The following is a 27881-nucleotide window of genomic DNA, read 5'->3' as shown; positions in this document are numbered from 1 at the left end:
AAGGTTTATGTTTGGCCTGAGTGTGTGTTGGGTGAGTACGTGTGTGTGTGTGTGTTTTCCCCCTGTGAAAATGAGGTTAACCCGAGGTTAAACCCACCCCACCCGGTGCAGTGCTAATGTAAACAGGGGGTCAGTAGCATGTAGGCTAATGTACGCAGTGGCTCTGGGTTCAGGCGCGCTGCTGAAATCTCACTCGGTCCGGCTCCTGCTCAAGCACCTCTTATTACTAACACAGCGGAAGACGACACTAGGCGGGGGAACGGAGCGTCTCCCGCAGGCCTGAGAGCTGAGAGGACACCTGAGAGGAGACCATGTGGGGACAGAGAGCGGAGCGGAGCGGCTCGGGGATCAGCCGACTGCTGCTCTTACTGTTACTGATGGCGGCGCTCTGCTCAGCGCACCACTGTGAGTCCAACACACACACACACACACACACACAATCCTCAACTTTACCGCACACTCACTCAGCCTGCTGTGTGTGTTTAATCTGTTTTTCCTTATTTGAATCTGAATATAAACTCCATCTCAGCAGTGTGAGCCGTTAGACTCTGGTCTGGACCGGCCGTTACCAGTGCACGTGCAGGATTTAAACTAGTTTTTAAACTTTTTTTTTTTTTTAATCTTTGCCCGGTTCTGTCCCTCACAGGTCCGAGCAGGAACTCGGTTTAGTAACAACACTGTTACCGGATGCACGTGCGCAACCTAAATCCCCTCGGACGCGTTTAATCCGTTTACAGCCTCACAACACACATGTCCACTGTCCTCTACCTGTCTCTCCCTCTGTAAAGTTGTGTCCATCTGTCTTCTATCCATATGTCTGTCTATCTACCTAATCTGTCTTTGTCTGTCTTTCTTTCTGTCCTTCTGTCTGTCTGTCTATACAACTGTCTGTCTATCTTTGTCTGTTTGTCTATTAATATAAATGTCTATCTATCTAATCTTTATTTGTCTGTCTGCTTTTCTTTCTGTCCTTCTGTCTGTCTGTCAGTCTATTTATATAACTGTCTATCTATCTTTGTCTGTCTATCTATATAGATGTCTGTTTATCTATCTATCTCGCTGTCTGTCTGCCTTTCTTTCTGTCCCTCTGTCTGTCTGTTTGTCTGTCTATCTACCTAATCTGTCTTTGTCTGTCTTTCTTTCTTTCTGTCCTTCTGTCTGTCTGTCTGTCTATCTATCTATCTATATAGCTGTCGGTTAATTTTTTTATTTTGCTGTCTGTCTTTTTTTCTGTCCTTCTGTCTGTCTGTCTGTCTGTCTGTCTGTCTATCTATATAACTGTCTGTCTATCTTTGTCTGTCTGTCTATCAATATAAATGTCTATCTATCTAATCTTTATTTGTCTGTCTGCTTTTCTTTCTGTCTGTCTGTCGGTCTATCTATATAACTGTCTATCTATCTTTGTCTGTCTGTCTATCTATATAGCTGTCTGTTTATCTATCTATCTCGCTGTCTGTCTGCCTTTCTTTCTGTCCCTCTGTCTGTCTATCTACCTAATCTGTCTTTGTCTGTCTTTTTTTCTGTCTTTCTGTCTGTCTGTCTGTCTGTCTATTTATATAACTGTCTATCTATCTTTGTCTGTCTGTCTGTCTATCTATCTATATAGCTGTCGGTTAATTTTTTTATTTTGCTGTCTGTCTTTTTTTCTGTCCTTCTGTCTGTCTGTCTATTTATATAACTGTCTGTCTATCTTTGTCTGTCTGTCTATCAATATAAATGTCCATCTTTCTAATCTTTATTTGTCCGTCTGCTTTTCTTTCTGTCCTTCTGTCTGTCTGTCTATCTATCTTTGCCTGTCTGTCTGTCTATATAACTGTCTATCTATCTTTGTCTATCTATCTATATAGCTGTCGGTTTATCTATTTATCTTGCTGTCTGTCTTTCTTTCTGTCCTTCTGTCTGTCGGTCTATCTATACAACTGTCTATCTATCTTTGTCTGTTTGTCTATTAATATAAATGTCTATCTATCTAATCTTTATTTGTCTGTCTGCTTTTCTTTCTGTCCTTCTGTCTGTCTGTCAGTCTATTTATATAACTGTCTATCTATCTTTGTCTGTCTGTCTATCTATATAGCTGTCTGTTTATCTATCTATCTCGCTGTCTGTCTGCCTTTCTTTCTGTCCCTCTGTCTGTCTGTTTGTCTGTCTATCTACCTAATCTGTCTTTGTCTGTCTTTCTTTCTTTCTGTCCTTCTGTCTGTCTGTCTATATAACTGTCTATCTATCTTTGTCTGTCTGTCTGTCTATCTATCTATCTATATAGCTGTCGGTTAATTTTTTTATTTTGCTGTCTGTCTTTTTTTCTGTCCTTCTGTCTGTCTGTCTGTCTATCTATATAACTGTCTGTCTATCTTTGTCTGTCTGTCTGTCTATCTATCTATATAGCTGTCGGTTAATTTTTTTATTTTGCTGTCTGTCTTTTTTTCTGTCTGTCTGTCTGTCTGTCTATTTATATAACTGTCTGTCTATCTTTGTCTGTCTATCTTTGTCTGTCTGTCTATCAATATAAATGTCTATCTTTCTAATCTTTATTTGTCTGTCTGCTTTTCTTTCTGTCCTTCTGTCTGTCTGTCTATCTATCTTTGTCTGTCTGTCTGTCTATATAACTGTCTATCTATCTTTGTCTATCTATCTATATAGCTGTCTGTTTATCTATCTATCTTGCTGTCTGTCTGCCTTTTTTTCTGTCCCTCTGTCTGTCTGTCTATCTACCTAATCTGTCTTTGTCTGTCTTTCTTTCTTTCTGTCCTTCTGTCTGTCTTTATAACTGTCTATCTATCTTTGTCTGTCTGTCTATCTATCTATATAGCTGTCGGTTTATCTATTTATCTTGCTGTCTGTCTTTCTTTCTGTCCTTCTGTCTGTCTGTCGGTCTATCTATACAACTGTCTATCTATCTTTGTCTGTCTGTCTATCAATATAAATGTCTATCTATCTAATCTTTATTTGTCTGTCTGCTTTTCTTTCTGTCCTTCTGTCTGTGTCTATCTATATAACTGTCTATCTACCTTTGTCTGTCTGTCTGTCTATCTATCTATATAGCTGTCTTTTTATCTCTGTTGCTGTCTTTCTGTCTAGCTGTTTGTCTGTCTCTCTATACCTCTACCTGTCTGTCTAGCTGTTTCTGTGTCTATTTATCTATCCATCTGTCTAACTATATAATAGTTAGACAGATTGATGGATAATGGATAATGAATAATGGATGGATAATCTGTCTGTCAACCTGTCTGTCTGTCTATTTATCTGTCTGTCTATCTATCTATGTCTATCTTTTTATCTACATGTCTGTCTATTTATACACAGTATATGTCTGTCTCTAATCTATCTATACAGTATGTATTTTAGTCTGTCCTTCTGTCTATCTATTTATTGGTCTGTTTATCTTTCTGTTTGAATATATGTATGTGCATGTATTTACTGTTTGTTTATGTGTCTGTCTGTCTTGCCCGCTAGCTGCCTGTCTATATATACAGTAAGGTGGTATCAAATAGTTTCGAGATTAACATGCTACAGATCCGGTTGCTTTCGCCATATGTTCTTTTTCAGATGCCTTAAAACCTGGCAGTAGAATTTGCTATTGACATTTTGGCCCCTGGGTACGAATTCTCAATGCACAATGCTGTCAATGTCAAAAAAGACAATGAGTCTGACGACTATTGCTTCCTCTCATACACTCAAGTTTTGTCATCAGTAATGATCCTTGACATGGAAGACGGACCATTCACGGCACGCTGACAGAGTTCTTGGCAGACTTCGACGCTATGTTCCTTCTGCTCCTGGGTTAGCGCCCTGAGATGAACTTCGCAGCTCGGGGCATGTTCACATCAAACATGATAATTGCCTGGACTGTTCCATATGACACAGACAGTGGCAGTAATGTTGTGGATTGTTCTCCGACGATCATCATGCACAAGTTGTCAGATGGTTTTCACTTTTTCGAAGGTTGAGCTTGTTGAAGGTCTTCCTTGTGTCTCGTCGCCTTCCAGTGATGTTCTTCCGCTTGTAAACTTGTCTTTGTGGCAGATCTGTCCAGTTTCACACAGGATTTTATGTCCGCTCTTTGTTCTAACTTGCTGTCCATAATAAAATAGCAGATGTGGAAATGTACGTGGTCAGTCTTTTAGCACGCTGACTTATGAAGGCCAGTGATCCTTGTGCTTCCATCTGTTGGCGTGTTTCCAATCTAGTCTGTAAGTCTGTAAGTATGTCCCAGAACATTTACCAAACCAAACATCATTACAGCAGAAACACCTCAAGCATAGCAGTGGAGTGTTGATGATTCGGATTTGTTTTGCAGCCACAGGACCTCAGCACCTTGCAGTCATTGAGTCAACCATATGACCATAAGCTCCTCCATACACCAAGGTATTCTAGAGGCAAATGTGGGGCCATCTGTTCAATGAAATTGGGTCATGCACCAGGACAATGATCTGAAGCGCTCCAGTAAATCTACGTCAGAATGGCTGAAAAATTGAAGAATCAATATTTTGGAATGGCCTAGTCAAAGTAGAGATCTCAACCCAATTGAAATGCTGTGGCAGGCTGTGGAATACTTTTGCAACGTTGTAAAGAAGATTGGAGCAAAATTCCTTCACAATGATGTGAGACTGAGTCCTACAGGAAACCATTCCTTCGATCTACAAGATGTTGAACCATGCGAATACTTATTATTGCCAACATGTATGTTTGTTTATTTATTTAGCTTCATTTTTGTTTAATAATTAATGGCACAGTGAAAAAATCTTGTTTATCTGCTACAATCACACAAAGTTATAATTGCACAAAAATCCATAGAATTAAAAGAAGGGGAACTAACTTTTGAATATAAATATATAGTGTATATAGACTTCCCAATACAGTGTTATCTTGTTCCCTAGACGCTGATTCGATTTGTGTTGCTATTCTAGTAAGTATCATGATTTTTTTTCATAAGTCCCCGACTTATGAACTAGTTCCGTTCCGGGAGCGAGTTCGTAAGTCTGATTTGTTCTTAAGTTTAACAGAGTGAGTCTTATAAACCTTTGACACGAATATACAATTTAAAGCATACCAATCCACTTGACTAAATCTCTGTCCCTTTCCTCACACTGCCATCATGTGGACAAAAAATGTGGGGTACTTAATCTCACAGTGAAATGTTGTCTCTACGCCTTTAAACCGCAAGGGGAATCCTGGGCGCCATTTCAGAGCTGTTTTCCACTGTGTTGGACTGTGAACTCTGTTTTGTTGAGGATTTTCCGAAAGAAGGATTATTCGTTCTCAGGACAGCATCATGTAACCACTTCAAAGGCAAACGTATATAAATTAAAAATGTATTTTGATCAATCGATTTAGAGTCAGTGTGGAGATGCATGAATTGCCACACGATTGAATACATTTTTTTTTTTTTTTTTTTTTTTTACCCACCTCTAGTATACATTAAATATAAGCATGATACTGTTGCTTTAGTCCAATATTTCCCATGTCCAAATCCGGTACCATCACAATGTTTATTTATTTATTTATTTATTTATTTTTTTGTTTGTTTTCTCTGGTCTGGTTCTTTAAGTTCTCCCACAGAACACCGCGTCCCAGTTCCTCCTGCGGCAACGGCGAGCAAACTCACTTTTCGAAGAGAGCAAGAAGGGTAATTTGGAGCGAGAGTGCATCGAAGAGCTGTGCAGTAAAGAGGAGGCACGGGAGATCTTCGAAAACGTCCCTGAGACGGTACCTAGCATTCATTTGTTTTAATAAATTCAATACCTTTTTTTATTTAATTTATTATTTTATTTAAAAAGTTTTATTTAATATATTTATTTACTTTAAATAAACCCTTACTTTCTTTAAAACAGTTTTCTATACTAAATAATCATCTGTAGCTCTTTCCTTAAAATTTTAAGATCACTCTTAATAAAAGTGAAGTTTGTGCACTGAATGATGTCACTGACGTCTGAGTTCTCCAGTGACGCTGTTCGTCAATGAAACACTATTTATCTTTCTCATCAGGTCACTGTCCAACTATGTTGTTGGGTGGATGTGTGATGAGTCATGTGACCAGTGGTTCAAGACCGAAGTGGGTCTATAGATAGATAGATATATAGATAAAGAGTGTATATAAACCCCTGATTATTCCTGCCATTTTAAAGTGAGCAAGTTAAAAACTTTGCACACAAATTCCTCAAAAAACGGACTGTTGAAAAAGGAAAAAAACTTTCTGCGATCAACTACTGTTAAACTTTCTTTAACATCAGTTTCGGTGAGTCTGTGCTTCCAGACTCCTGTTCTTGTCTAACAGAACAAAGCAGAAATGTTGACTACATGATTAAATTTTTTTTGTACAATTCTGCTTAAACTCGAATTCCTAGAAATAGTTCCTAAATTACTTAAGCTTCCAGTCAGGCACGACGACCATCCCACCATCAAACTCCTTAACATTGTATTTTTCCCCATTTTAATGATGGATTTGAACATTACATAAAACTCAGTACCTGTTGTTGCAGGATTGCCTGATAATTGCCTGAATGGACAGGTATACACAGGTATACACAGGTGTTCTTATTATAGTAGCACCGTGGCAACACCTTCACAATTAAAAAAACCTCAAGTGTTGGAGTATTTCAGTTTTAACTTCTTTTTTTAATCACTGCTATTATCAACGTTTGTAGACGGTCGTGACTCAAACTTTTGAGTAGAAGATGATTTATGAGGTTGAGATTGTATCCTTAAATGCTCATATTCCATTCTTTTCAAATCCAAAGGTGTTCACAAGATCTGTAAACATTAGTGCAAAAACTCTTGTGATTACTGAGGTTTTATTCTGACTTGTCTTTTGTATTTTTTAGGAATACTTCTACCCCAAGTATACAGGTAAGATGACTATTCTATTTTCTACCTATTGTGATCTCATATACATTGGTGTCAAAAAGTATTTATTTTTTGCATATTTGTCACATTTATATGATTGAGATCATCAAGAAAATTTTAAAATTGCAATTACAAAATGGATCTAAATATGCAATGAGATTCATGAATTAAAGCCATTACCTGCAAATGGAGAAAACTTGGAACAGTAGTGAACCTTTTCCAGCAGTGGCCAGCCTACAAAAATTACCCCAAGAAAAAAGAACGACGACTCATCCAAGAACTCATGAAGGAACCCAGAACAACATCTAAAGACCTGCAGGCCTCGGTTTCCTTAGTAAAAGTCTGTCTTGATGATTCAGGAATGCCATCCGTGGGAGAAAGCCACTGCTGATCAAAAAGGACCCAAAGGCTCATCTCACACTCGTCACAAAACTTCTTGATTATCTCCAAGACATTTGGGTTAATATTTGGAAAGTGTGCACCCCCATACATCTGCCAGTTAGCTGCCGTATTCATTGCCAAAAGCTTAATTGCATTTGTTGTTATCAAGGGTGGCACAACCAGTTATTAGTTTAAGGGTCTATTACTTTTTCATTACTTTTTTTTTTTGGTTAAAACTGTTATTTATTTAGGTTATATTGGTGTGTTATTAAAATGTGTTTGATCTCAATCATTTAAGTGTGACAAATATGCAAAAAAAATCAAGAAGCCTGTTGCTGTTCTCTAGAGATGCATGGCTCAGCAGTAGCTAATTTACATAGACAATAAAATAAGATATTTGGAGGAGAAGTGAGATGAAGGGAGTTTGAGGTATGATGTATTATGAGAGGTATTTCAGCTGATGCTTTAACACACACACACACACTCTGCAGGAGCTCTAAGACTTTTTTATTCTGTTTTTTTGGAGTATCCGCTATAATTTATTATGGACAATGAAGTATGTTATAAGTGTATTAATAAACTGCCCCCCCCCAAAAAAAAAAAAAAAAAATCTGCACTTTAGAGCAGTCAAAATGAGATCGCTTAAACGCTTGGTAAAAACACTTAAAATAGAAATCAGTTACTTCTAAAGTAGCGAAACAGTAGCTATGTTTAATAGTGAAAGTAAGAGCATTTCCACACACCCACAGTGTGATCAGATCTACTCATGTGAATAAGAAAACCACATGGTAAAGAGACTAATAAGAAAAAAAAACGCCTAATTTTGCTAGGGAGCATGAAGAATAACTTTTGGAGCAAAAGTCATGTGGGCTAAAAAGTACCAGATTGCACGATGGGCGTGTCGGGATAAGAAGGGAAGCACATGAAGCGATGTGCACCCATCATGTATCGTGGCAATATACATGATGACTTTACAATAGTGATGGGTCGTTCATGAAGGATTCGTTCTGCTTTGTAATGTTCTTAGCTGCATTGTAATATTTTTATTACTGAAACTATAGCCAGTATTGGGGGTCTGTTTATTGAAAATGTAACATCTGATTTTATTTCTGATCGAAAGAATGAAATGAACTAAATGACTCCAGAGGTGGGAAGTAACGAGTTACATTGGAAGAACATTTTACTGCACCATACTTTTTACTTTTACTTGAATAGATTTGTGGAGAAGAAACGCTACTCTTACTCCGCCACATTCGGCTCCACTCGACTCGTTACTTTTCTAACCATTTATTCTACACATGCAGCCAGTAGATCTACCGCATGACTGTTCCACCAATCAGACGCAGCAACATTAATCACATGACTTCGTTTAACTTCAGGTCTTCATCTGGTATATATACAGTGGGGCAATAACAAAATTTCATCTCAATACTTTGTTATATACCCTTTGTTGCCGATGACAGAGGTCAAATATTTCCTGTAAGCCTTAACAAGGTTTTCACACACTGTTGCTGGTATTTTGTCCCGTTCTCCCATCCAGATCTCCTCATGAGCAGTGATGTTTTGGGGCTGTCACTGGGTAACATGGACTTTCACCTCCCTCCAAAGATTTTTAATGGGGTTGAGATCTGGACACTGGCTAGGCCCCTCCAGGACCTTGAAATGCTTATTACGAAGCCACTTCCTTCATTTATTTGGGGTCATTGTCATGCTGAAAGTCCCAGCCACGTTTCATATCAATGGCCTTGCTGATGGAAGGAGGTTTTCACTCAAAATCTCACGATACATGGCCCCATTCATTCTTTCCTTTACAGGATCAGTCGTCCTGGTCCCTTGGCAGAAAAACAGCCCCAAAGCATGATGTTTCCACCCCCATGTTTCACAGTAGGTATGGTGTTCTTTGGGTGTCAGACAGGCCTGGATATGTACTGGCTTAAGCAGAGGGACATGTCTGGCACTGGAGGATTTGAGTCCCTGGCGGCGCAGTGTGTTACTTATGGTTTCTTTGGTCCCAGCTCTCCACAGGTCATTCACTAGGTCCCACCGTGTGGGATTTTTGCTTACAGTTCTTGTGAATTTTTTTTTTTTGACCCCACGGGGTGAAATCATGCGTGGAGCCCCAGATCGAGGGAGATTATCAGTGGTCTTGTATGTCTTTTATTTTCTAATAATTGCTCCCACAGTTGATTTCTTCACACCAAGCTGCTTACCTATTGCAGATTCAGTCTTCCCAGCCTGGTGCAGGGCTACAATTTTGTTTCTGGTGTCCTTTGACAGCTCTTTGGTCTTGGCCATGGTAGTTTGGAGTGTGACTGTTTGAGGTTGTGGACAGGTGTCTTTTATACTGAAAACAGATGCCATTAATACAGGTAACGAGTGGAGGACAGAGGAACCTCTTAAAGAAGTTGTTACAGGTCTGTGAGAGCCAGAAATCTTGCTTGTTTGTAGGTGACCAAATACTTATTTTCCTGAGGAAGTTACCAATTAATTCATTTAAAATCATATATATATATATATATATATGAGTACATTTTTTGCCTACTCTACCCACCTCTAAATCACTCAAAGATTTGTTTGTTTTGATGGACGAGATTTAATGAACCGAGTCACTACAACTATCCTTACTTCCCATCACTACTGTACAAGCCTCTGGAGACAGTGTTATGATATGTGGAACTTGTGACCAATCAGATCTTAGAATACGACTAAGCTGTGATTACAAAGTTTCTTTAATGGCATTTTGACATTCATGATTGGAATAAAAGTTGATCTTTTTAATGTTTCAGAGTGCCTGGTGTACTATCGCGTTGGCGCCCCCAATCCGAACTCAGATTCCGGAATTCCTCAGGACCTCCGGACCTGCATAACAGGCAAGTCAATTGTTAAAAAATGTAAATGCACATCTATTCCTGCAGCAAGCCTGGGATTAATGAACATGCTATAGAGAGTAATGTTAGATAAAGCTTTTTCAGTTCTACCGATGTTGTTTACAGAAATAAGCAACCAGTGTTTGCCGCTGCCGTGCTATAAGGAGGGGTACGAGCGCTGTGATGACGGTCAGGGTGCCTATACTTGTTTGTGCAAACCTGGCTGGAAAGGGATTCACTGTGAGGAGGGTGGGTACATCACACTCACTAAAATTTCTACGTCCATAATCTTCGGTTACTGTTAATACAAGTTTAGCCTTGGGGGTTATTTAACAGAAAAGTATTGGCACCTCTCGCTTTCTGGCAGATATTGATGAGTGCAAGGACCCTGAACACGTTGCTGGCTGCAATCAGGGGTGCCAGAACACACTCGGGAGCTTCCAGTGCTTGTGTTATAGTGGTTACTACAAGCACAATAGCCTCAACTGTTTAGGTGAGTCCCCGTTTGTAACGTCAAGTTTATATTTTCTTTCTTTTTTCCGTATAAGCTATAGAATGGTAAATAGTGAGGTTATGCTGGAAAAGTCTTTAATAATTATAATTATGTTAAGTGTAATGTATTTGATTTGAAATGTGTAAATATTTAACTGCTGTTTTGAATAATTTAAACTCTTTTATTTTTTTCATTGAATATTTGTGTACGTACAGTGAAACATTGGATTACGAGCATAATTCATTCTGGAAGTGGGCTCGTATTCCAAAACACTTGTTAACCTAATTGAATTTTCCCATAAGAAATAATGGAAACATAAATTAATGGAAATTAATGGAAATTAATAGAAAAATAAATTTTTCCTAGTTTAATTTAATTTTTATTTAATTTCTATCGTATTTCTTTTATTCATATTTATTTCTTATTTGTAAACTTAATTCTCTTCTAGGGTCAATGGCAGCCGTAAAATGCATTTCACTACATTTCGTACTGTGTATGTTTGTGTATGTGACAAATAAAATTTGAATTTGATAAATTATTCTCAAAAAAGTAAATACTTAAAAATAATGAACACAAAATATAAAGTAAAAATAAAACAAATTAAACTGCACTTTACCTTTTAAAAGAATCACGACAGAGCAGTGTTTCTGTGTAGAGCAGAGAGAAAGTGTGTGTGTGTCTGTGTGAAAATCTGAAAGTAGGAGGGGTCTGTGTCTGTCTGTGTGTCTGTGTGTGTGTCTGTGTGTGTGTCTGTGTGTGTGTCTGTCTGTGTGTGTGTCTGTCTGTGTGTGTGTCTGTCTGTGTGTGTGTCTGTCTGTGTGTGTGTCTGTCTGTGTGTGTGTCTGTCTGTGTGTGTGTCTGTCTGTGTGTGTGTCTGTCTGTCTGTGCTGTACACACACGCATACAGACACAAAATAAAATAGATGATTACCCACAATTCCACAGAGAAAGAAAGAGAAAAACTGTTGGCTCAGTTGTGATCATGTGATGCTCGGCGTCAAAACAAGAGGCGCATGCGTGATACATGCATGAAACGAACAAGACTTATTCATTTTCTAAGTCAAAATCTTTACTCGCAATCCAAGGTTTCACTGTAATAGAGTCAATTTCCAAATGGAAAAAAACATTTGAACTTCTGTGTACTTTTGTTTCTTGCCTGTTTTTCTAACTAAAATCTTTTTGAAGGAACTGCTTGATACAAGCTCATATCGAAAAGTTTCAAGACTAGTTTTGTAACACGTCAACAGATGGCAGCACAGTCACAGGGAGCGCAGACCTTTTATCAGTCATTGTGCCAAAAGACATCGTCCTGTGTACATCGGAAGCCGACTGGTGCTATTCCGACTATGTGACACGGTACCACGTCTGCTATTTTGTCACGGACAGCAAGTTAGAACAAAGAGCGAACTTGAAATTCTGCATGAAACTGGGAGAATCTGTCACAGAGCGGAAGAACTTCACTGAAAGACGACGAGATACAAGGAAGACTTTTAACGAGCTCAACCAGAGAAAATGTCGAAACCATTCGCTAACTTTGAGAACAATGCACAACATTTGTTGGCGTTTCATACGGAACAGTCCAGGCGATCTTCACGTGTGATTTGAACAGGCGCAAAGTTGCTGCCAAGTTCGTCCCCAGGCTGCTGAACCAGGAGCAGAAGGAGCATCGTATCGAAGTCTGCCAAGAACTCCCATCAGCGTGCTGTGGACGACCCATGTGTCTATGCTTCATGTTGAGAATCATGAAACTTGGGTACATTCACAGTATTGTGCGACAAGAATTCGTCAGATCGTCAATTCTACCGGTTATAAGGCGTCTGAGGGAGTACATACAGCGGAAGCGATCAGAGCTGTGGTGTTCCTATCTCTTAAACGTTTTGATTCCACCTTGTATAAAATGAGACGTGTCGTCATAATTTTGAAAAAAGAAATATCAGCCTTTAAAATCCAAGATTAATTCTAGAAAAATGTCATTTAGATTAACGTACTTTAAGTTTTGTAAATTAACTAGCTGGGAGGGTTGTGTAAATGATCACTCGCTTCCTATAGCTTCCAATAAGAGTCTGGATTCTAGTTGAAGGTATTTTGGACCATGCCTCTTTACAAAACATCTCTAGTTCATTCAGGTTTGATAGCTTCTGAGCATAGATAGCGCTCTTTAACTCACACCACAGATTTTCAATTATATTCAGGTCTGGGGACTGAGATGGCCAATCCAGAACATCGTACTTGTTCCTCTGCATGAATGCCTTAGTAGATTTTGAGCAGTGTTTAGGGTCGGTATCTTGTTGAAAGATCCAGCCCCGGCGCTGCTTTAGCTTTGTCACTGATCCCTGGACATTGGTCTCCAGAATCTGCTGATATTGAGTGGAATCCATGCGTCCTTCAACTTTGACAAGATTCCCAGTCCCTGCACTGGCCACAAAGCCCACAGCATGATGGAACCACCACCATATTTTACTGAAACAGACAGCTGAAATCTCTGAGACAGCTTTCTGTATCCTTCCCCTAAACCATGATGGTGAACAATATTTGTTTTCAGGTCATTTGAGAGTTGTTTTGAGACCCCCATGTTGCTACTCTTCAGAGAATATTTAAAGAGGAGGGAAACTTACAATTGCTTCCCTTAAATACTCTTTTTCATAATAGGATTCACCTGTGTATGGAGGTCAGGGGTCACTGAGCTTACCAAGCCAATTTAAGTTCCAATAATTAGTTCTAAAGGTTTTGGAATCAATAAAATGACAACCGTGCCCAAATTTATGCACCTGTCTAATCTTGTTTAAACACTTATTTCGCACTTTCCGTAAATCCTATAAACTTCGTTTCACTTCTTAGATATCACTGTGCTTGTCTCCGATATGATATATTTAACTGAATTTTTACGCATCCCACTGTAAATTGGCTAGCTTGTGATGTTCTCTGCGTTAACAATTTGAATTCGCTTGCTACATATGTTTTGTAAATTAGCTAGCTAGCCAGGTTATTTTAGATAGTTTACAGATATCCCACGTCTTCCAGAAGATCTTTTCTAAATCCAATATTGCCAGAGTGATCAAGTGGACATGTACCAATTCAACTTGTGCTAAGTGAACCTATCACTTATTAGGCGGGGTCGATTTCCAGGATATTGTATATGATTTGCGAGTGTCAGGGAGCCGCTATAAAGACGCTGTAGGCTCTCAGATCTCACAGGAGACGGGGGATTAACAAGTTAAATTAGCCAGATGGATAGGTTTTGTAAATTGGCTTGTTGAATTCGCTAACTATTTACGCTTGAGTTTTAAAGCTAATGCACGAATGTCAGTTCCAAGCAAGCGATATTCTAGGTGAGAGTTGCGGTTGCTTTTTACTTTTAAACATTTTGACCATACATCTCATTTAATTGGGGAGAGACTTTTACTTAAGTGCAGCTTTTGAGTCCTTTTTTCACTCCATTTAAACAGAGGACAAATGTTGGGAAAACTTGGTTGTAAACTTGTGCTTTCAACAGCTTTTCGCAGGGAGAGTTTGGAACTTGGAATCAAGGCTCTTGCACTAAAAACCTTGCTACTTGGTACAGTTAAGTGTAAAAGAATGTAAGTGTTTTAATTAATAATACACTACCTGTTTTCCCAAATGTAATCCCCAAAATCTTACCACGGGTTTTTAAGGCTTTAGTATGTATAAAAGGTGTATGTTAAGACCATTCACATTTTACACAAACCCTCCAGAACGTGACACGACCTTGCCTCTCTAACCTCCTCTAGTGTCTATGCAGCTGTATGGTTACGTCAGTTATAATACTCGTCACTGATTCTACCCGACACCTCTGTTAGACCTCCAGATGTGATGTACTGCCTTCTTCTGATCAGATCTATAAGCCTACAATCAATCACTTCTTTTAAACTTCTTTGCATGCAGCTGAATTGTTCTGTGAGAGCTGAGTTTCTTCAAAAGACGATTGGTCAAGAACTTTAGTAATGTTGTTGTTATTATCATTATTATTATCAATAATAATAATAATCATAATAATATGTTTTATTATACTTACCCATATTAGGCATTAGTTATTTACTTATGGGAAATAATTGATAAGACGAGGACACTCACTCACTCACTCATTCACACACTACAGGCAGTTTCGGAACGCCAGTTAACCTAATCTGGATTTGTTTGGACTGTGGGAGGAAACCAGAGTACCCACAGGAAACCCACCAAGCACGGGGGAGAACATGCAAACTCCATGCACACAGACCCTGAGCTGGGAATGGAACCCTCAACCCTGGAGGCGCAAGGCGACAACATTTATACCGCTTTATCTTGTATTCAGGGTCGCAGGAGACTTGGGCACAAGGCAGGGTACACCTTTTATGCATCACAGGGCACACACAAATACACACTCATTCACACACCACAGGCAATTCGGGAATCAAACCCGAACCCTGAAGGTACAACGTGACAGTGCTAACCATTACCCCCACTATGTGGCCTTGGAAAGGGACTAAAAAAAATCTAAATTACTAATAATGCAAAACTATCACGATACCTAATATCCAGATGTTTCCTAGTGAGGGTATATTTGAGCAGAGCTGAGATTCCCAAACGAATAACAACACAAAGGTCATTGGCTAATGGTAGAGCAAATGTCACATTGAACCCCCCCCCCTTCTTCTCTCTCTCTTTCTCTCTCGCTGGTAAAATAATCTTAACTTCACAGTACTTTTGGGAAACCGGCTTTGACGGTAAATTAAGGATCTATGAACTCCAAATCTGTCAAACCTTTATACTAACAGCGTGCTTTTAAATGCAAGCAGAGCAATGTCCAGTACTCTTCTATGATCTGTTCAATTATTTATAATGCCACAAGAATCCTTAAAAACACAACTGAGGAGCCAGCTCCGTCCTGATCTCGATCCAGTTGACTCCTCTCTCACTCCGAGCTCACAGCCAGCTGGGTCTGAGTTTCAACAGCTGTTTCCAGAATGCTGGGATCTTTCCTGTAACAGCAAAACACGATTCCGACCAAGCTGTGTGACAACACGCGCAGAGGGAGCAGCGGGAAAAGAAAACATCGCAATCAGTCACGCATGCAAATGTAGGCCCCCCAGGCAGTGTGCAAGCAAACACACTCATACGGGCTGTCTTTTTTTTTTGTGTGTGTGTGTGTGTGTGTGTTGTTCTCACGGCCGATTTTAGAGCTGATCTTTTAGCGGTGTTGCGCAACAACGCTTGCACAATAGTGACCCCCATTCGGCCTGGCATTTCAGCGTTACAGTAAGCACACTGCCTGTCTGCTGGATGGCAACACATCCTGTTTACGACTCGAACGCGGCACGTTGAGGTCATAAGTATCTGAACAACGCATAATCATTATCTTTCTCTCTCTCTCTCCAGATATTAATGAGTGCAAGCTTCACCCCAATTTGTGCAAAGACAAATCCACGTGTGTCAACAATCAAGGCTCATACACGTGCCAGTGCCCTACAGGATACCTGTACAACTCAACGTTCCATCAGTGCCAGGGTACGAGATCAGATCGTCATTTCGTGGCACACAAACGCACACGCACATACACTCAGTGTAAACAGTACTGGAGTGTTCAGACGTGTTCAAAGTGTTTTTTTGTTTTTTTTTCCTGATGCGTTCTTCCTGTTAGCTTTTTGCTCACCTTGACATACGAACGTAGTGGTTTTTTTTTATTTTTTTTAGGTGTTTTGCACTGCAGTTACAGGGCCAAAGTACCAGATAAAGAACGTCGATCTCACCACAAAGATTCTCTACAAAAACAGGGTGGAATCTTGTATAATTATACTGTAGATTGTACTAAAAATACTGCAAATACAGGGATGATTTTCTCCTTTAGTGCAGTGATTGTTCTGGCCTGATTGCCCTAAACTGCTGGTTTCAGATAAAAAATTTTTTTTTAAAGTTGGTAGAGTTTCTGCTGTACTCCAACTGTAAGTGCTACAGATGGAGTGCTACTGTGCTTTAGTCCTCTATTTAAGCATGGGGCATGACTTCACACGGCCTAATGGTGGAGCTATAGCACACCGTTTCACATTTTAACTTGAGCCCCATAACCCATAGAGCCAAAAAATTTGGTTGGGCCAATTCTGATCCAATGTGTAATATAGGTCATTATCTCTGCGCAGGTGTGAAATGTAGCTTATTAGCATTAAATGTAAAACCTACTATTGATAACTAGTCTTTGTCTCGTCTCTCCAAAGTTATTTCCAAGTTCCCCAGGGGAGTCTGTCCCTCAGTAATTGGACAGAAATGATGAACGATATGCATGCCAGCTAATAACGCTCATCTATTCTAATGGGGAGGAGCCTAATTCATTTAAACAGCTGATTATTAGGCTCAACTTAAATAAATCTTTTAAACAATTTAAAATCAGCTCCATCCTTCATTCCTCCAATTTCCCTCTTGGATTAATAAAGTTCTTCTTATCTTGAATAATTTGTTTAGTTCTCTGCATTTATAGTAGCTGACCAGTGGGAGTGATGTTGCACCAAGTTTTACAAAAAAAAAACCCTCTTTTTTAAACATTTATCAGCTAATAATTATACATTTTTCTAGAGGCCTGGTAAGCCCAGTTTACCAACTTATTCGCAGTTTATCGCGGTACCTAGGAATATGAATTTAATCTGGAGGCGATTTCTTATTGTGAAACGCGTTTTCCCATAGGATATAATGTAAATGCAGATAATCCGTTCCAACCACCCGAAAACATATCATTCCAATAAAACCAATTTCCAACACTATAATTGTTTTCATTATTGCATCTAAAAACAATTCAAACATTTAGAAAAGATATGTAAATGAAGTTAAATATGAAATAAATGAAAACCTGATTTACCTAAATTTAAGGCTCCCGGACGTACGTGCGAACCGGGTTAATAATTTGATACAGATGCCAAAACTGCCTCCTTATATTAATCCTTCTAAAGCTCTGGTAGCATCTGCTTTATTTGCATTCTATTTTGCCCACAAAAAACTGAACTGACAACTGACTGACGATGTGTATGTGTGTGTCTTTTGTGTCGTGGTCAGACGTGGACGAGTGTGAGCAGGACATATGTGATGGTGTGTGTGTAAACACACAGGGCAGCTACTCCTGTCACTGTGATGGACGTGACGGGCTGAAGCTGGCAGAGAACGGGCACTCCTGCGAAAAAATCCATGAATGTCTCGGGCTCTACGACCACAAGTACGAGGAGATACTATACCTGGGAGAGCAGTTCACAGGCCAGCCTATGATCTACCTGCGCTTCCAGTTTCCAGCGGACAAAAAGTGAGATTTTTTTTCGTTTGTTTGTTTGTTTTTTCTACAGAAGTTAACCAAGACATGTTTGGAAAATCCCAACATTGAAATCCTGTATTTTTGTTATCAGGAGCAGGTTTGCTGCCGAGTTTGACTTCAGGACGTTTGACCCAGAGGGTGTGGTGTTGTACGCTGAATCGATGCCGGGCAGGTGGCTCATGCTGGGATTGAGGAATGGCCGGATCGAGGTTCAGTTCAAGAACCAGCAGTCTGTTAAGGTCACCAGTGGAGGCAAAGCTATCAACGATGGCCAATGGCATGTGGTGAGTTTTTATTAAGCTCCAAATGCTCCCTATGCAGGTAGTTTCACAGACTGATTACAGTAAGAGGTGGAAAGTAGGTTTTGATATTAAAAAATCATTTTGCTCCTAAAACGTTCCAGCTTTAATACAACTCAGATCATGGACTCTGACATCCCTGAATTTTCCTTTTGATTCGCTCCTTTTTCTGAACATGCTGGTTCAGTGTCTGTTCAACCCTTTGAGGAAGTGCATGTTCCTAGCCAATCAGAACACATAAGTTTGCTAAGTGGTATATTTTTTCCCACCTCTTTCCACTTCCTGTTTGGGATTTCACATTTTCATGCATTGTCCACCTGTTTTTAGGCTCCGCTCCCACCCAGGTTTTTGATGAACAAAATCTTTTAGGAGTAACCGATATAAGTATAGAGAAATGAAGTGAGTTTTTAGTCTTTTAACTGCATTCTGCTATTCTGAACAAGCTGAGAAGCTTCTACCTGTTACAAGGGTTTTCCTAAAATTTCAGCATTTAGATCTGAAACTTGGTTTGTTTTTTGATGATGTGTGCATGAAGTTTGAATGTTCCCCCAGCAGCTGGTGGGTTTCCTCTGGGTACTCTGGTTTCCTCCCACAGCCCTAAAACATGCAGATTAGAACAATTGCCAGTCCCAAATTGCCTGTGGTGTAGGCTCTAGGCCCCATGCGACCCGTATGCAATACAAATACGGCATAGAAGATGAATGAATGACCATACATTTGGGGCCATAAATTTTGGAACATTTGTTCTTTGTACAGCAACACATTGGCTTTTAAAGATGTGAGTGAAGTCAAGCTTTAGTTCAAGGGCTTTGCCAAGCATGCAGCATTAATCATTCAGTCATTTCGTAACACACAAAACGCACACATTTTTGGGTCTCATAAATAATGGAACAAACTAACATAATTACAAACATAATGATTGCCTTTAATGCTTGGATGAAAATCCTTTGTAGTCAATGACTTCCTGACGTCTGGAACTCATGGACATGACCAAATGCTGAGTTTCCTCCCTTGTGATGCTTTGCCAGGGCTTTATTGCAGCTGCCGCTTGTTTGTGGGTCTTTCTGCCTTCAGTCTCGTCTTCAGTAAGTGAAGAGAATGCTCTATTGGGTTGAGAGCAGGTGATTGACTTGGCCAGTGAAGAATATCACATTTCTTTGCCTTGGGTAGCTTTCACTGTATGTTTTGGTTTATTATTCATCTTCAGTATGAATCGGCATCCTCTCGGTTTTTGCAGCATTTGGCTGAATCTGAGTTTCAGAATTCATCCTGCTACTTTAATCAGCAGTCAGATCATCAATAAACACCAGTGACCCGGTTCCACTGCCAGACAAACAGGCTTTTGCTATAACACTGCCTCCCCCATTTTTGACAGATGATGTGGTAAGCTTTGGCTCATTAGCTATTCTTTTCTTTTCTGTCTCCATAGTTTTTCTCTTCCCATCATTTTGGTGCATGTTAGTTTCACTTTCATCAGGCCAAAGAATCTGGCAATGTTTCCTGGCAACATTTCCTGGCAAAGTCTAATCTGAATTGCTACCTCTCTGGTGGGTTTACTTAGTTTTTTTTTAGCTTAATTATGGCCTTCTTCGGTTGCATAGACACCTCTTTGGACCTCATGTTGAGAGTTTGAGTGAACAGCTACTTGATTAGACAGTAGAGTAATAAGGGAACAGGACACACCTGGCCATGCAACTGCTTGTCAGGCATTTATTCCGTTATTTATGAGCCCACCAAAATATTTTCTTGCATAAAAATAGCTGTAATTTCGGAAGGGTTTACGCCACACTTTTGCGACACCTCTTGAATTAAAGTTGAAAATCTTGACTTGAAAATCTAAGACTTGAAAATCTTGAAAATCTTGAAAAAAAGATTGCATACTTTAATATTTATTAGTACAAAGTTAAAAGACTTGAAATGCATCACTTTTATAGTGTATATACACACATGAATATACTGTATATAAAACAATAAAACCAAAAGTGTCTAAAAACCTATTTTGTCCTTACTATATATGAGTGAAATATGTTCTAATAATTATAACTAAAAGCCAGAAAGTATGTGACCTTGTCAGGAATAAAAAGTAAACTGTTTAACAGAATGTGGAAGTCTGATGTCTGAACTTCTCCTACACTTTATGCACTCGAATGGCTCTTGTGCAAATATTTGATTCTGAGGAAACAAAACTGAAACCGTAACACATAAAACTGAAACAATATGCAATTCTTATAACGTTCATGGTTTGTGGGAAACAAATGTGGTTCCTTGTTATAAGAACTGGTCTTAAATATAGACTACAGGGCACAAGTTCATCTGTATTTTTTTCTTTGGGATTAATAAAGTATTCTATGTACAGCCGTGGTTCTCAGTGGGATTAAGGTCTAGGGAGTTTCCTGGCCATAGACCTATATTATGATGCTTTTACTTTTTATGGCGAGAAGCTCCATCATGCTGGAAAAGGCATTGTTCTCGTAGGATGTTTTTGTACTATTCTTTATTCATGGCTGTGTTCTTAGACAAACTTGTCAATGAGCCCAGTCTCTTAGCTGAGAACCATGATGGAGCACCTTGCCATAAGGCAAAAGTGATAACCGAACCAAAAGTGGATGAGGGAATGAAACATCGGGTCCATGACTAGGAAGCTCCCCCATTGAGAACTTGTAGTTAATTCTTAAAAGATGGGTGGACAGACAAAAACTCACAAATTCTGACCAACTCCAGGCCTTGATTTTGCAAGAATGGCCTTCCATCAGTCAGGATGTGGCCCAGATGTTGACAGACAGCATGCCAGGGCAAATTGCTGAGGTCTTGGAAAATTAAGGGTCAACACTGCAAATACAGTATTGACTCTCTGCATAAACTTAATGTAATTGTCAAAAAAAGCTTTTGACACTTATCAAGTGTTTGTAATTATACTTTAGTATAATTCTAACTAAACGATCTAAAAGCACTGAAGCAGCAGACTTTTTGTGTCATTTTTGGTTACGGATGTATGTTGTGTATTGTTGTGTGTTTATTGTCTGAGCGCAGATATCAGTGGAGGAGCTGGAGAACAGCATCAGTGTGAAGATCAGCAAGGAGGCAGTGATGAGCATTAATAACCCCGGCAACCTATTCATGGACAAACTGGAGACCAAACTTTACATCGCCGGCTTGCCCAATCGAACCAGCGTCATTAAACATGTATATACATATTACACTATAACATCTGAACTGTACTTTAAAAACAACAAAAAAAGATTTTATGGAAACTATTCAGACATAAGCATGTTGGGAATTGAATACATTTAGGCAATGTTTACAGTGTTTAAATAACATTTGAAACGTGTACAAACTATTTATGTAAACTTTGTTTAAGATCTATACACCATTTGTTTCCCCTCCACTGAAGTAGCTCTTGAACATCTGGTATGTGTTTGTATGTTAGATCAACCCCAGATTAGATGGCTGCATTCGTGGCTGGAACCTGATGAACCAGGGAGCTTCTGGACTAAAGCAGTACATTCAGGGGAAAGACAGCAAACATTGCTTTGTGCATGTGGAGAAAGGATCCTACTTTTCTGGTGCTGGAATGGCCCAGTTCAACATCGACTACAGTGAGTCCCAGATGCTAAAATGTATGCTAACGAAGGTTTAAGAGCTGGTGTCCCACAAGGTTCTGTTTTAGGGCTTCTGTTGTTCTTTTTAAAAAATACATATCCTGAAATTTGGATGAGTGTGTTTTTCATTTGACTTAATATCAGCTTTGATTTCTGCTCTGATGATACACATTTATAGTACAGTACTGTGCAAAAGTCTTGATTTTATTTCTGGCGTCTCAAAAACTCCATGAATGGCTTAAATAAAGTATATGGATTTGCAGCGAGGACAGGACTGCACAGAGGATGTGGCAATGCCACATTCAAGTTCCTCCTATATATTACACACAAAGTGGAGTCCAAAAGTCTTAGACCGCATTGGAATTCTATTTTTTTTTATTTAAAAAATACTAAATAAAATACATAATGCACAAATTCTAGGCCATGATTTGTGTATAAGTGAATATTAACCATGCAAGGCTTTTGCGTTTTATTTGCCCTTAAAGTACAGTTTACATTTTGGATGTCTCACGCTTGATTATGTGATGTGGTTATATCAGTGTAATCAGATATGATTAAAGATGATTATCTGTGTACATACAGGAAATAGTGGCAGATGAACATTTTCGTAATCTATAGCATAGAGGGACAGGCAGAACGCATGCCAGATGTGAAGCCAGCGAAGAATTTTAACACACTGAGAGGAAAAACATACGTATGTAGCTGAGGCATTTGGTGTGTGATAAAACTGTCTTTAACTCCAGATCAGCTCCAGGAGCGAGCCTTTTGAGGCAGCTCATTAGATCAGAGGTTGACTACAGGGATAGAGACTTAAGCTTGTTCAGATGGTGCATCTAAAGTGGTTAAAAATTAAAATGCAACTTATATTACCATTGAGTGATTGATGTTACTTGCTTTATAAGCTTTCGAGAAACGTTTATCACATCATATGCTTTGCAGATGTTGGTGGTCAGTGGAGAGTTGACGTGGTAATGAAAATCCGTCCGTCCAGTAGCACGGGTATTCTCGTCGCTCTCATCAGCAACGGCACCGTCCCGCTCTCTGTCTCGGTGTTACCTCAGGAACCGAACGATGCGGTAAATCTACTATACTTCTTCTATGCATCGACACCGTTCTTGGATGATGCGTTCTGATTTTTTATTATTTTTTATTATTATCCTGCCTTTTATTTCCCTCTCACAGTACCTACAGGTGTATTTGGACAACATTCCTGTTGTGAAGCTCGAGTCGATGATGCTGTGTTTCCCAGAATCCTTTGAAGTGGAGATGCATGTGTCTGCTCAGGACCTCCAGATCTCTGCCAGCAACTCCAACGTGTCGTACACTGAGCCCAAAGCTCTCAGAGAAGCTTTAGCCAAGCTCAATGCCACCATGCAGCAGCCAGTCTTCACCTATGTTGGGGGACTGCCAGGTATCCTACCCTGCGTATTCTCTCTTTTTTTAGATTTAATGCAAAGTAATACGAGTAACTGCAGAGTCTCGCCTACAAGCTCATAGGGCCACGCAATTACTACCTCACTCACTTATTGTCTATATCGTGTTTCATGTATATCGTTTTTATAGACGGGTCTGGGGTGGCCTTGAGCCTATCCTAGGAGACTCAAGGCACGAGGCAGGGTACAACCTGGACGGGGTGGCAATCCATCACAGGGCACACACACCATTTGGGAACGCCATTTAGCCTAATCTGCATGTATTTGGACTGCGAAACCGAAGTACTGCACAATTATTCACATTGTATTCTCAATCATTTTGCTCCCCACAAATAAATGAATATTAAATAAATATGTTTAAGTCATAGTGTAAATGAGGAAGAAGAGAAAGAAGAGCTACACGTGGGAATCCAACAGAATACTAATTTTTCTTGCACGTGCAACGTGGCAGTCTGTGTATGGACTTACATTGCTATTAAATGTTGCTTAAGTGAAAAAATCCATCACATGCATTTGTCTCAAAACTAGCCAGCCCACACGCGTATCTCAAAACCCCGCAGTGAAAAAAGGCACGTGCGTCTGACCATTTTTGCTCTGTTGAAGAAAACATGTCTACAAATTGATTTTTGGGATTTAGGAGGCGGGGACAGGATCTGATGTCTCCACTAGTTTTGATTGGTCAGTCTTCACTGTAGATATTGATATATAGATGGCACAAGACTGGCCTGTGAGCAAACGTGAATAATGGACAAATGAGACAAAGGTGAAGTTGTTTGGTCTTAATTTTCAACGCCAAACAGAATTTCAGCAGAAACACCTTATACCTAGTGTGAAGCACGGTGGTGGAGGGGTGATGATTTGGGCTTGTTTTTTTTTTTGTTTTTTTTTGCAAAACAACAGTGTGTGTGGGGGGGGGGGAGGGGGGTTATATGTTGTTCGTCGTCTGATGTTGTTTTTTCATTAACATGATCAGATGATTTTTATGATGTTTTTACACAAAAACAATAATAATAATAACAATAATTAACTGAGGGTGTACAAACTTTTGAACATGACTATATCATGTTAAATAAGATTAGCATTTCCACTAGGATTCTGAAGACTGAAGTGCTGAATGAGTGGTTACGTTTCAGGACTATCATGCATGAGGAGAGTGTTACCCCTGCGTTACCATGGGAATTCATCACGACCCTTATTAACTGCACATCCTGTTAGAAAAGAACTGCCTACTGTATGTCGCCTTGAAGCTTCTGCACATCAGCATTAATGGGAGCTGTAGAAAGACAAGCCCTTTTAAAAGAGAACAGCTCCCTGAGCCCTCTCCCCTCGGGTCATAAATCCGTTCGATATTTTGCTTTCTGTCCAGCGGTAAAAGACAATCATGTATTTACTGCAGTTTTATTCTGACATCTGTATTATTGTTCTTAAATAATGCACGGTTCTTTTCTCTTGGTTATTGCTCAGTCAGCATGTGAATCGTCAGAACACAGAGTTGAAAGTATGACAAGGCAAACAAAACTCGGCAGTGAGGGGGGGAAAAAAACCCTTTATAAGCATGTATTTTCCATTATTGTAGCATGCAGCTCCCAGCCTCCGAGCGAAACTTGGACAACCAAACATGTCTTGGCTGCCTCTGTTTTTGAAGTCACTGGAAAATTTGTGCAAATTCAGGGTCAAATGAGTAATGTAATTGAATTCCACTTGCATGTCGGAAAAGCTCAAGTGCAAGGACTCCTGCAGCCCGGGGACTAAATGTTTCCCACAAACTTCAGAGCTCTGCTTGGGAAAGCTGGCATCGTAACGTTAATGGAATCCTCCAGCATGTTGTTTAGCTTTAATCTCTATTAACCACATGTGCAGTGTTATGTCTTACAGTAACCTTGACATTTCACTATACTGCAGAAAGAACAGCAGCGATTCGGGGCAGCTGTCAGGGTTTTTTTTTTTTTTTTATATAAATTTTTTAAAGTAAGATGCACTTTCTTTTTTAGACATTTTTGCATTACTAATAGGTGTGTCTCCATGCACCATAATACTCTCACTCTTCATCTAATCCTGGAGCCTATCCCCGCACTAGGTGGGGTACACACTTGAACAGGTTGCCAGTCCATTGTAGGGCACACACACACACACACACTATGGGAAATTTAGGAACAGTAAGTCTTTGGACTGTGGGAGGAAACCAGAGCAACCAGACGAAACCCACCAAGCACGGGAAGAACATGCAAACTCCATGCATTGACGGTGATAATTACTAAGCCACCATGCCGTCTGCACTTTAATATTCGTTTAATAATAAACCATCCATCAATCTAGGAACCTCTGTATTCCAACTAGGGACGGTTGAGGCCAATGGTAAGCATTGTATTTATTCCCATTTTGTACGACTGCGGTAGGTCAACATTTTTACACACACACACACACGCACACACACACTATGGGCAATTTGGGAGATCATGGGATTTGTACCTGGGACCTTCCGAATTGTTGGGACCTTAACCACTAAGCGACCTACCCCTGACCCTGCTATCTGCATAATCTGCATGTCCCAGGACTATGGGGGAACATGCACACAGACCTGAGCTCGGAATCGAACCCAGGCCCTGAAGGTGCAAGGAGACAGTGCTAACCACTGTGCCACCTGCACTATAATATGCCTAATAATAATAACTATTATTATTATTAATAATAATAATAATAACCAATAATAACTCAAGTCTGGCCTGATCAATATAAATTTTCAATAGAAATGACAGGAATGGTCTAGACCTTTTAATAATCAGCTCAACAGAAAATATTAGCCATGTAAACACTTGATCCTCTCGTTTCTCTCTCTCCTTTTGGAATAAATATATTTTTTCTACGCATTTCTGCCCCACATGCGGGTAACATTAGGTAATGGGACGAGTTTCCATCAGGAAAATTTCACTTACATTCCTGATCGTAAAACTCACCTGTCTTCACTTAGTACTACTGTATTTAGTACTTTCAGCCACCGGGTCTCTTGCAGGTTAAGCGGCACTGAATGGCTCCCCATCATAGTAAAGCATTGAACCAATCACAGATGAGACTAAATTTTTGTAACCAATCATAACACAGTAGGCGGGATTTATAGGAAAAGATGGGAAGCCTAACCTAACCACAAAGTTGGAGAAAATGCTACTTTCTTTTTCTTTTGTAACCGATAAAACGCTTCATAGTCTAAGCATTACATAGGCCATGTACGGTGTCTTGCAAAAGTTTTTATACCCCTTGCACTTTTCCACATTTCGTCACGTTACAACCACAAACCTAAATGTATGTTATTGGGATCCTACTGGGTAGACCGACATGAATTGGCACATAATTGTGAAGTGGAAGGAAAATTATAAATTAACTTAATTTTTATTTATTTTTTTGTATAAAGCATGACGTTCATTTGTATTCAACCCCCTTTACTCTGATAACTAAAATCCAATGAACCAACTGCCTTCAGAAGTTTAAAGTATTAACTGAAGATTTTACTTATAAGATCTGTACTAATCAGTTCATCAGCAATGAAATGGAGGATATCATATCAAATAATCCCCCTCTCTCTCTTTGTCTCTCTCTAGATCTCCCGCTGTCCTCCATGCCGGTCTCAGCCTACTACCATGGCTGCATGGAGATCCGCGTAAATAACCGGCTGCTTGACTTCGATGATGCCGTCAGCAAGCACAACAGCATCAACTCTCACTCGTGTCCCCCAGTTACCCCTCCAGACAGCGCCTTACACCTCTAGTCGAATAGTACTGTCTGTAATGCTGTTATTACACTCGCTCTGTGTTGTGTTGTAAATAGAACGTTCTGAGTGAGTACAAGAGGGGCATGGGGTGCCTTTAGTTATGGATTTCCAAAATCTACACCTCCATACTGTATTACTGAAGGGCATTTCTATCTGTATATTTACTTTATTGTAAACACATAGCCTATGGATGAGAGCCTTGATTGGTTTGAAGATTTGATTGCATTCATTAGCATTTATGAGTATGATCTGATCTGATCTCGTTTTTTTTTTTTTTTTTTTATTATTGAATGAAAACTTTTCCATGTTTAAATTTTAAGAGGGATTTTAAAATGAAAGGATTTTTCAATTGAATAAAAAAATTAGAATTCAAGTAGTTTTAATAAAAAATAAACAATACTTGGCTGGATTTATTTGCAAATCTTGGTGATGAGGAAGCATCTGCACACCATCCTGCAACACATGTCATGGCATATGCCAGGAATTAAACACAATGGGGCATGCTGTTATACGAAAACAATCAACAAAGGGTTGGAGTGATGCGGCCCGACACAAAATGAAGTTACCACCCTAAAGTCGATTATTAAAAATACCAGCTTGTTCTCAGGTGTTTTATTTCTCCTGTACGACTAGAAAACTTTGTTTTTTATTATGCCTTGCCTCCGGAAGGTGATTTTAGGCATTTGTGCACCGGTTCGAGTGATACTTGGTAGCAAATGGTGAATGTTTGTAGGATTTATAAGGTGTTATCATTGTAGCCAACAACTACTTCATTTTTGGAATTGATCTAAACAGGGTCAGGGTCAAATGTCTAGACTTTGTAATGAAGGAATCCCCGTAGACACTATCAGTGCTGAATTCCACTGGTTTATTCAACAAAGAATTTGTAATAACAAAACTATTTATAACAACATC

At 39.4% G+C, this 27881-nt stretch overlaps 1 protein-coding gene across 1 annotated transcript; it reads left to right on the top strand.

The window, feature by feature from the left end:
- Positions 1-100: 100 nt before the first annotated feature.
- pros1 (protein S) lies at positions 101-27365 on the top strand. The gene is made up of 14 exons (XM_053476519.1): positions 101-405; positions 5549-5706; positions 6822-6846; positions 10011-10094; positions 10218-10340; positions 10459-10584; positions 15961-16089; positions 17623-17863; positions 17964-18156; positions 21202-21354; positions 21599-21767; positions 22710-22846; positions 22953-23181; positions 26797-27365. The coding sequence occupies exons 1-14, from the start codon at positions 312-314 to the stop codon at positions 26961-26963; spliced, it is 2028 nt and encodes a 675-aa protein (XP_053332494.1). The 5' UTR covers positions 101-311; the 3' UTR covers positions 26964-27365.
- The last annotated feature ends 516 nt before the right edge of the window (positions 27366-27881 follow it).

Source organism: Clarias gariepinus, chromosome 18 (assembly GCF_024256425.1).
Source record: "Clarias gariepinus isolate MV-2021 ecotype Netherlands chromosome 18, CGAR_prim_01v2, whole genome shotgun sequence".
NCBI lineage: Eukaryota > Metazoa > Chordata > Actinopteri > Siluriformes > Clariidae > Clarias > Clarias gariepinus.
This window is presented reverse-complemented; position numbering and strand designations above follow the sequence as displayed.

Bases quoted from the DNA above. Each gene is read 5' to 3' on its own strand.
- pros1 (XM_053476519.1), top strand. From the start codon at position 312: ATGTGGGGACAGAGAGCGGAGCGGAGCGGCTCGGGGATCAGCCGACTG. The intron at 17,864-17,963 runs GTGAGATTTTTT...TTTTGTTATCAG, and splicing joins CAGTTTCCAGCGGACAAAAA to GAGCAGGTTTGCTGCCGAGT. The intron at 23,182-26,796 runs GTATCCTACCCT...GTCTCTCTCTAG, and splicing joins CTATGTTGGGGGACTGCCAG to ATCTCCCGCTGTCCTCCATG.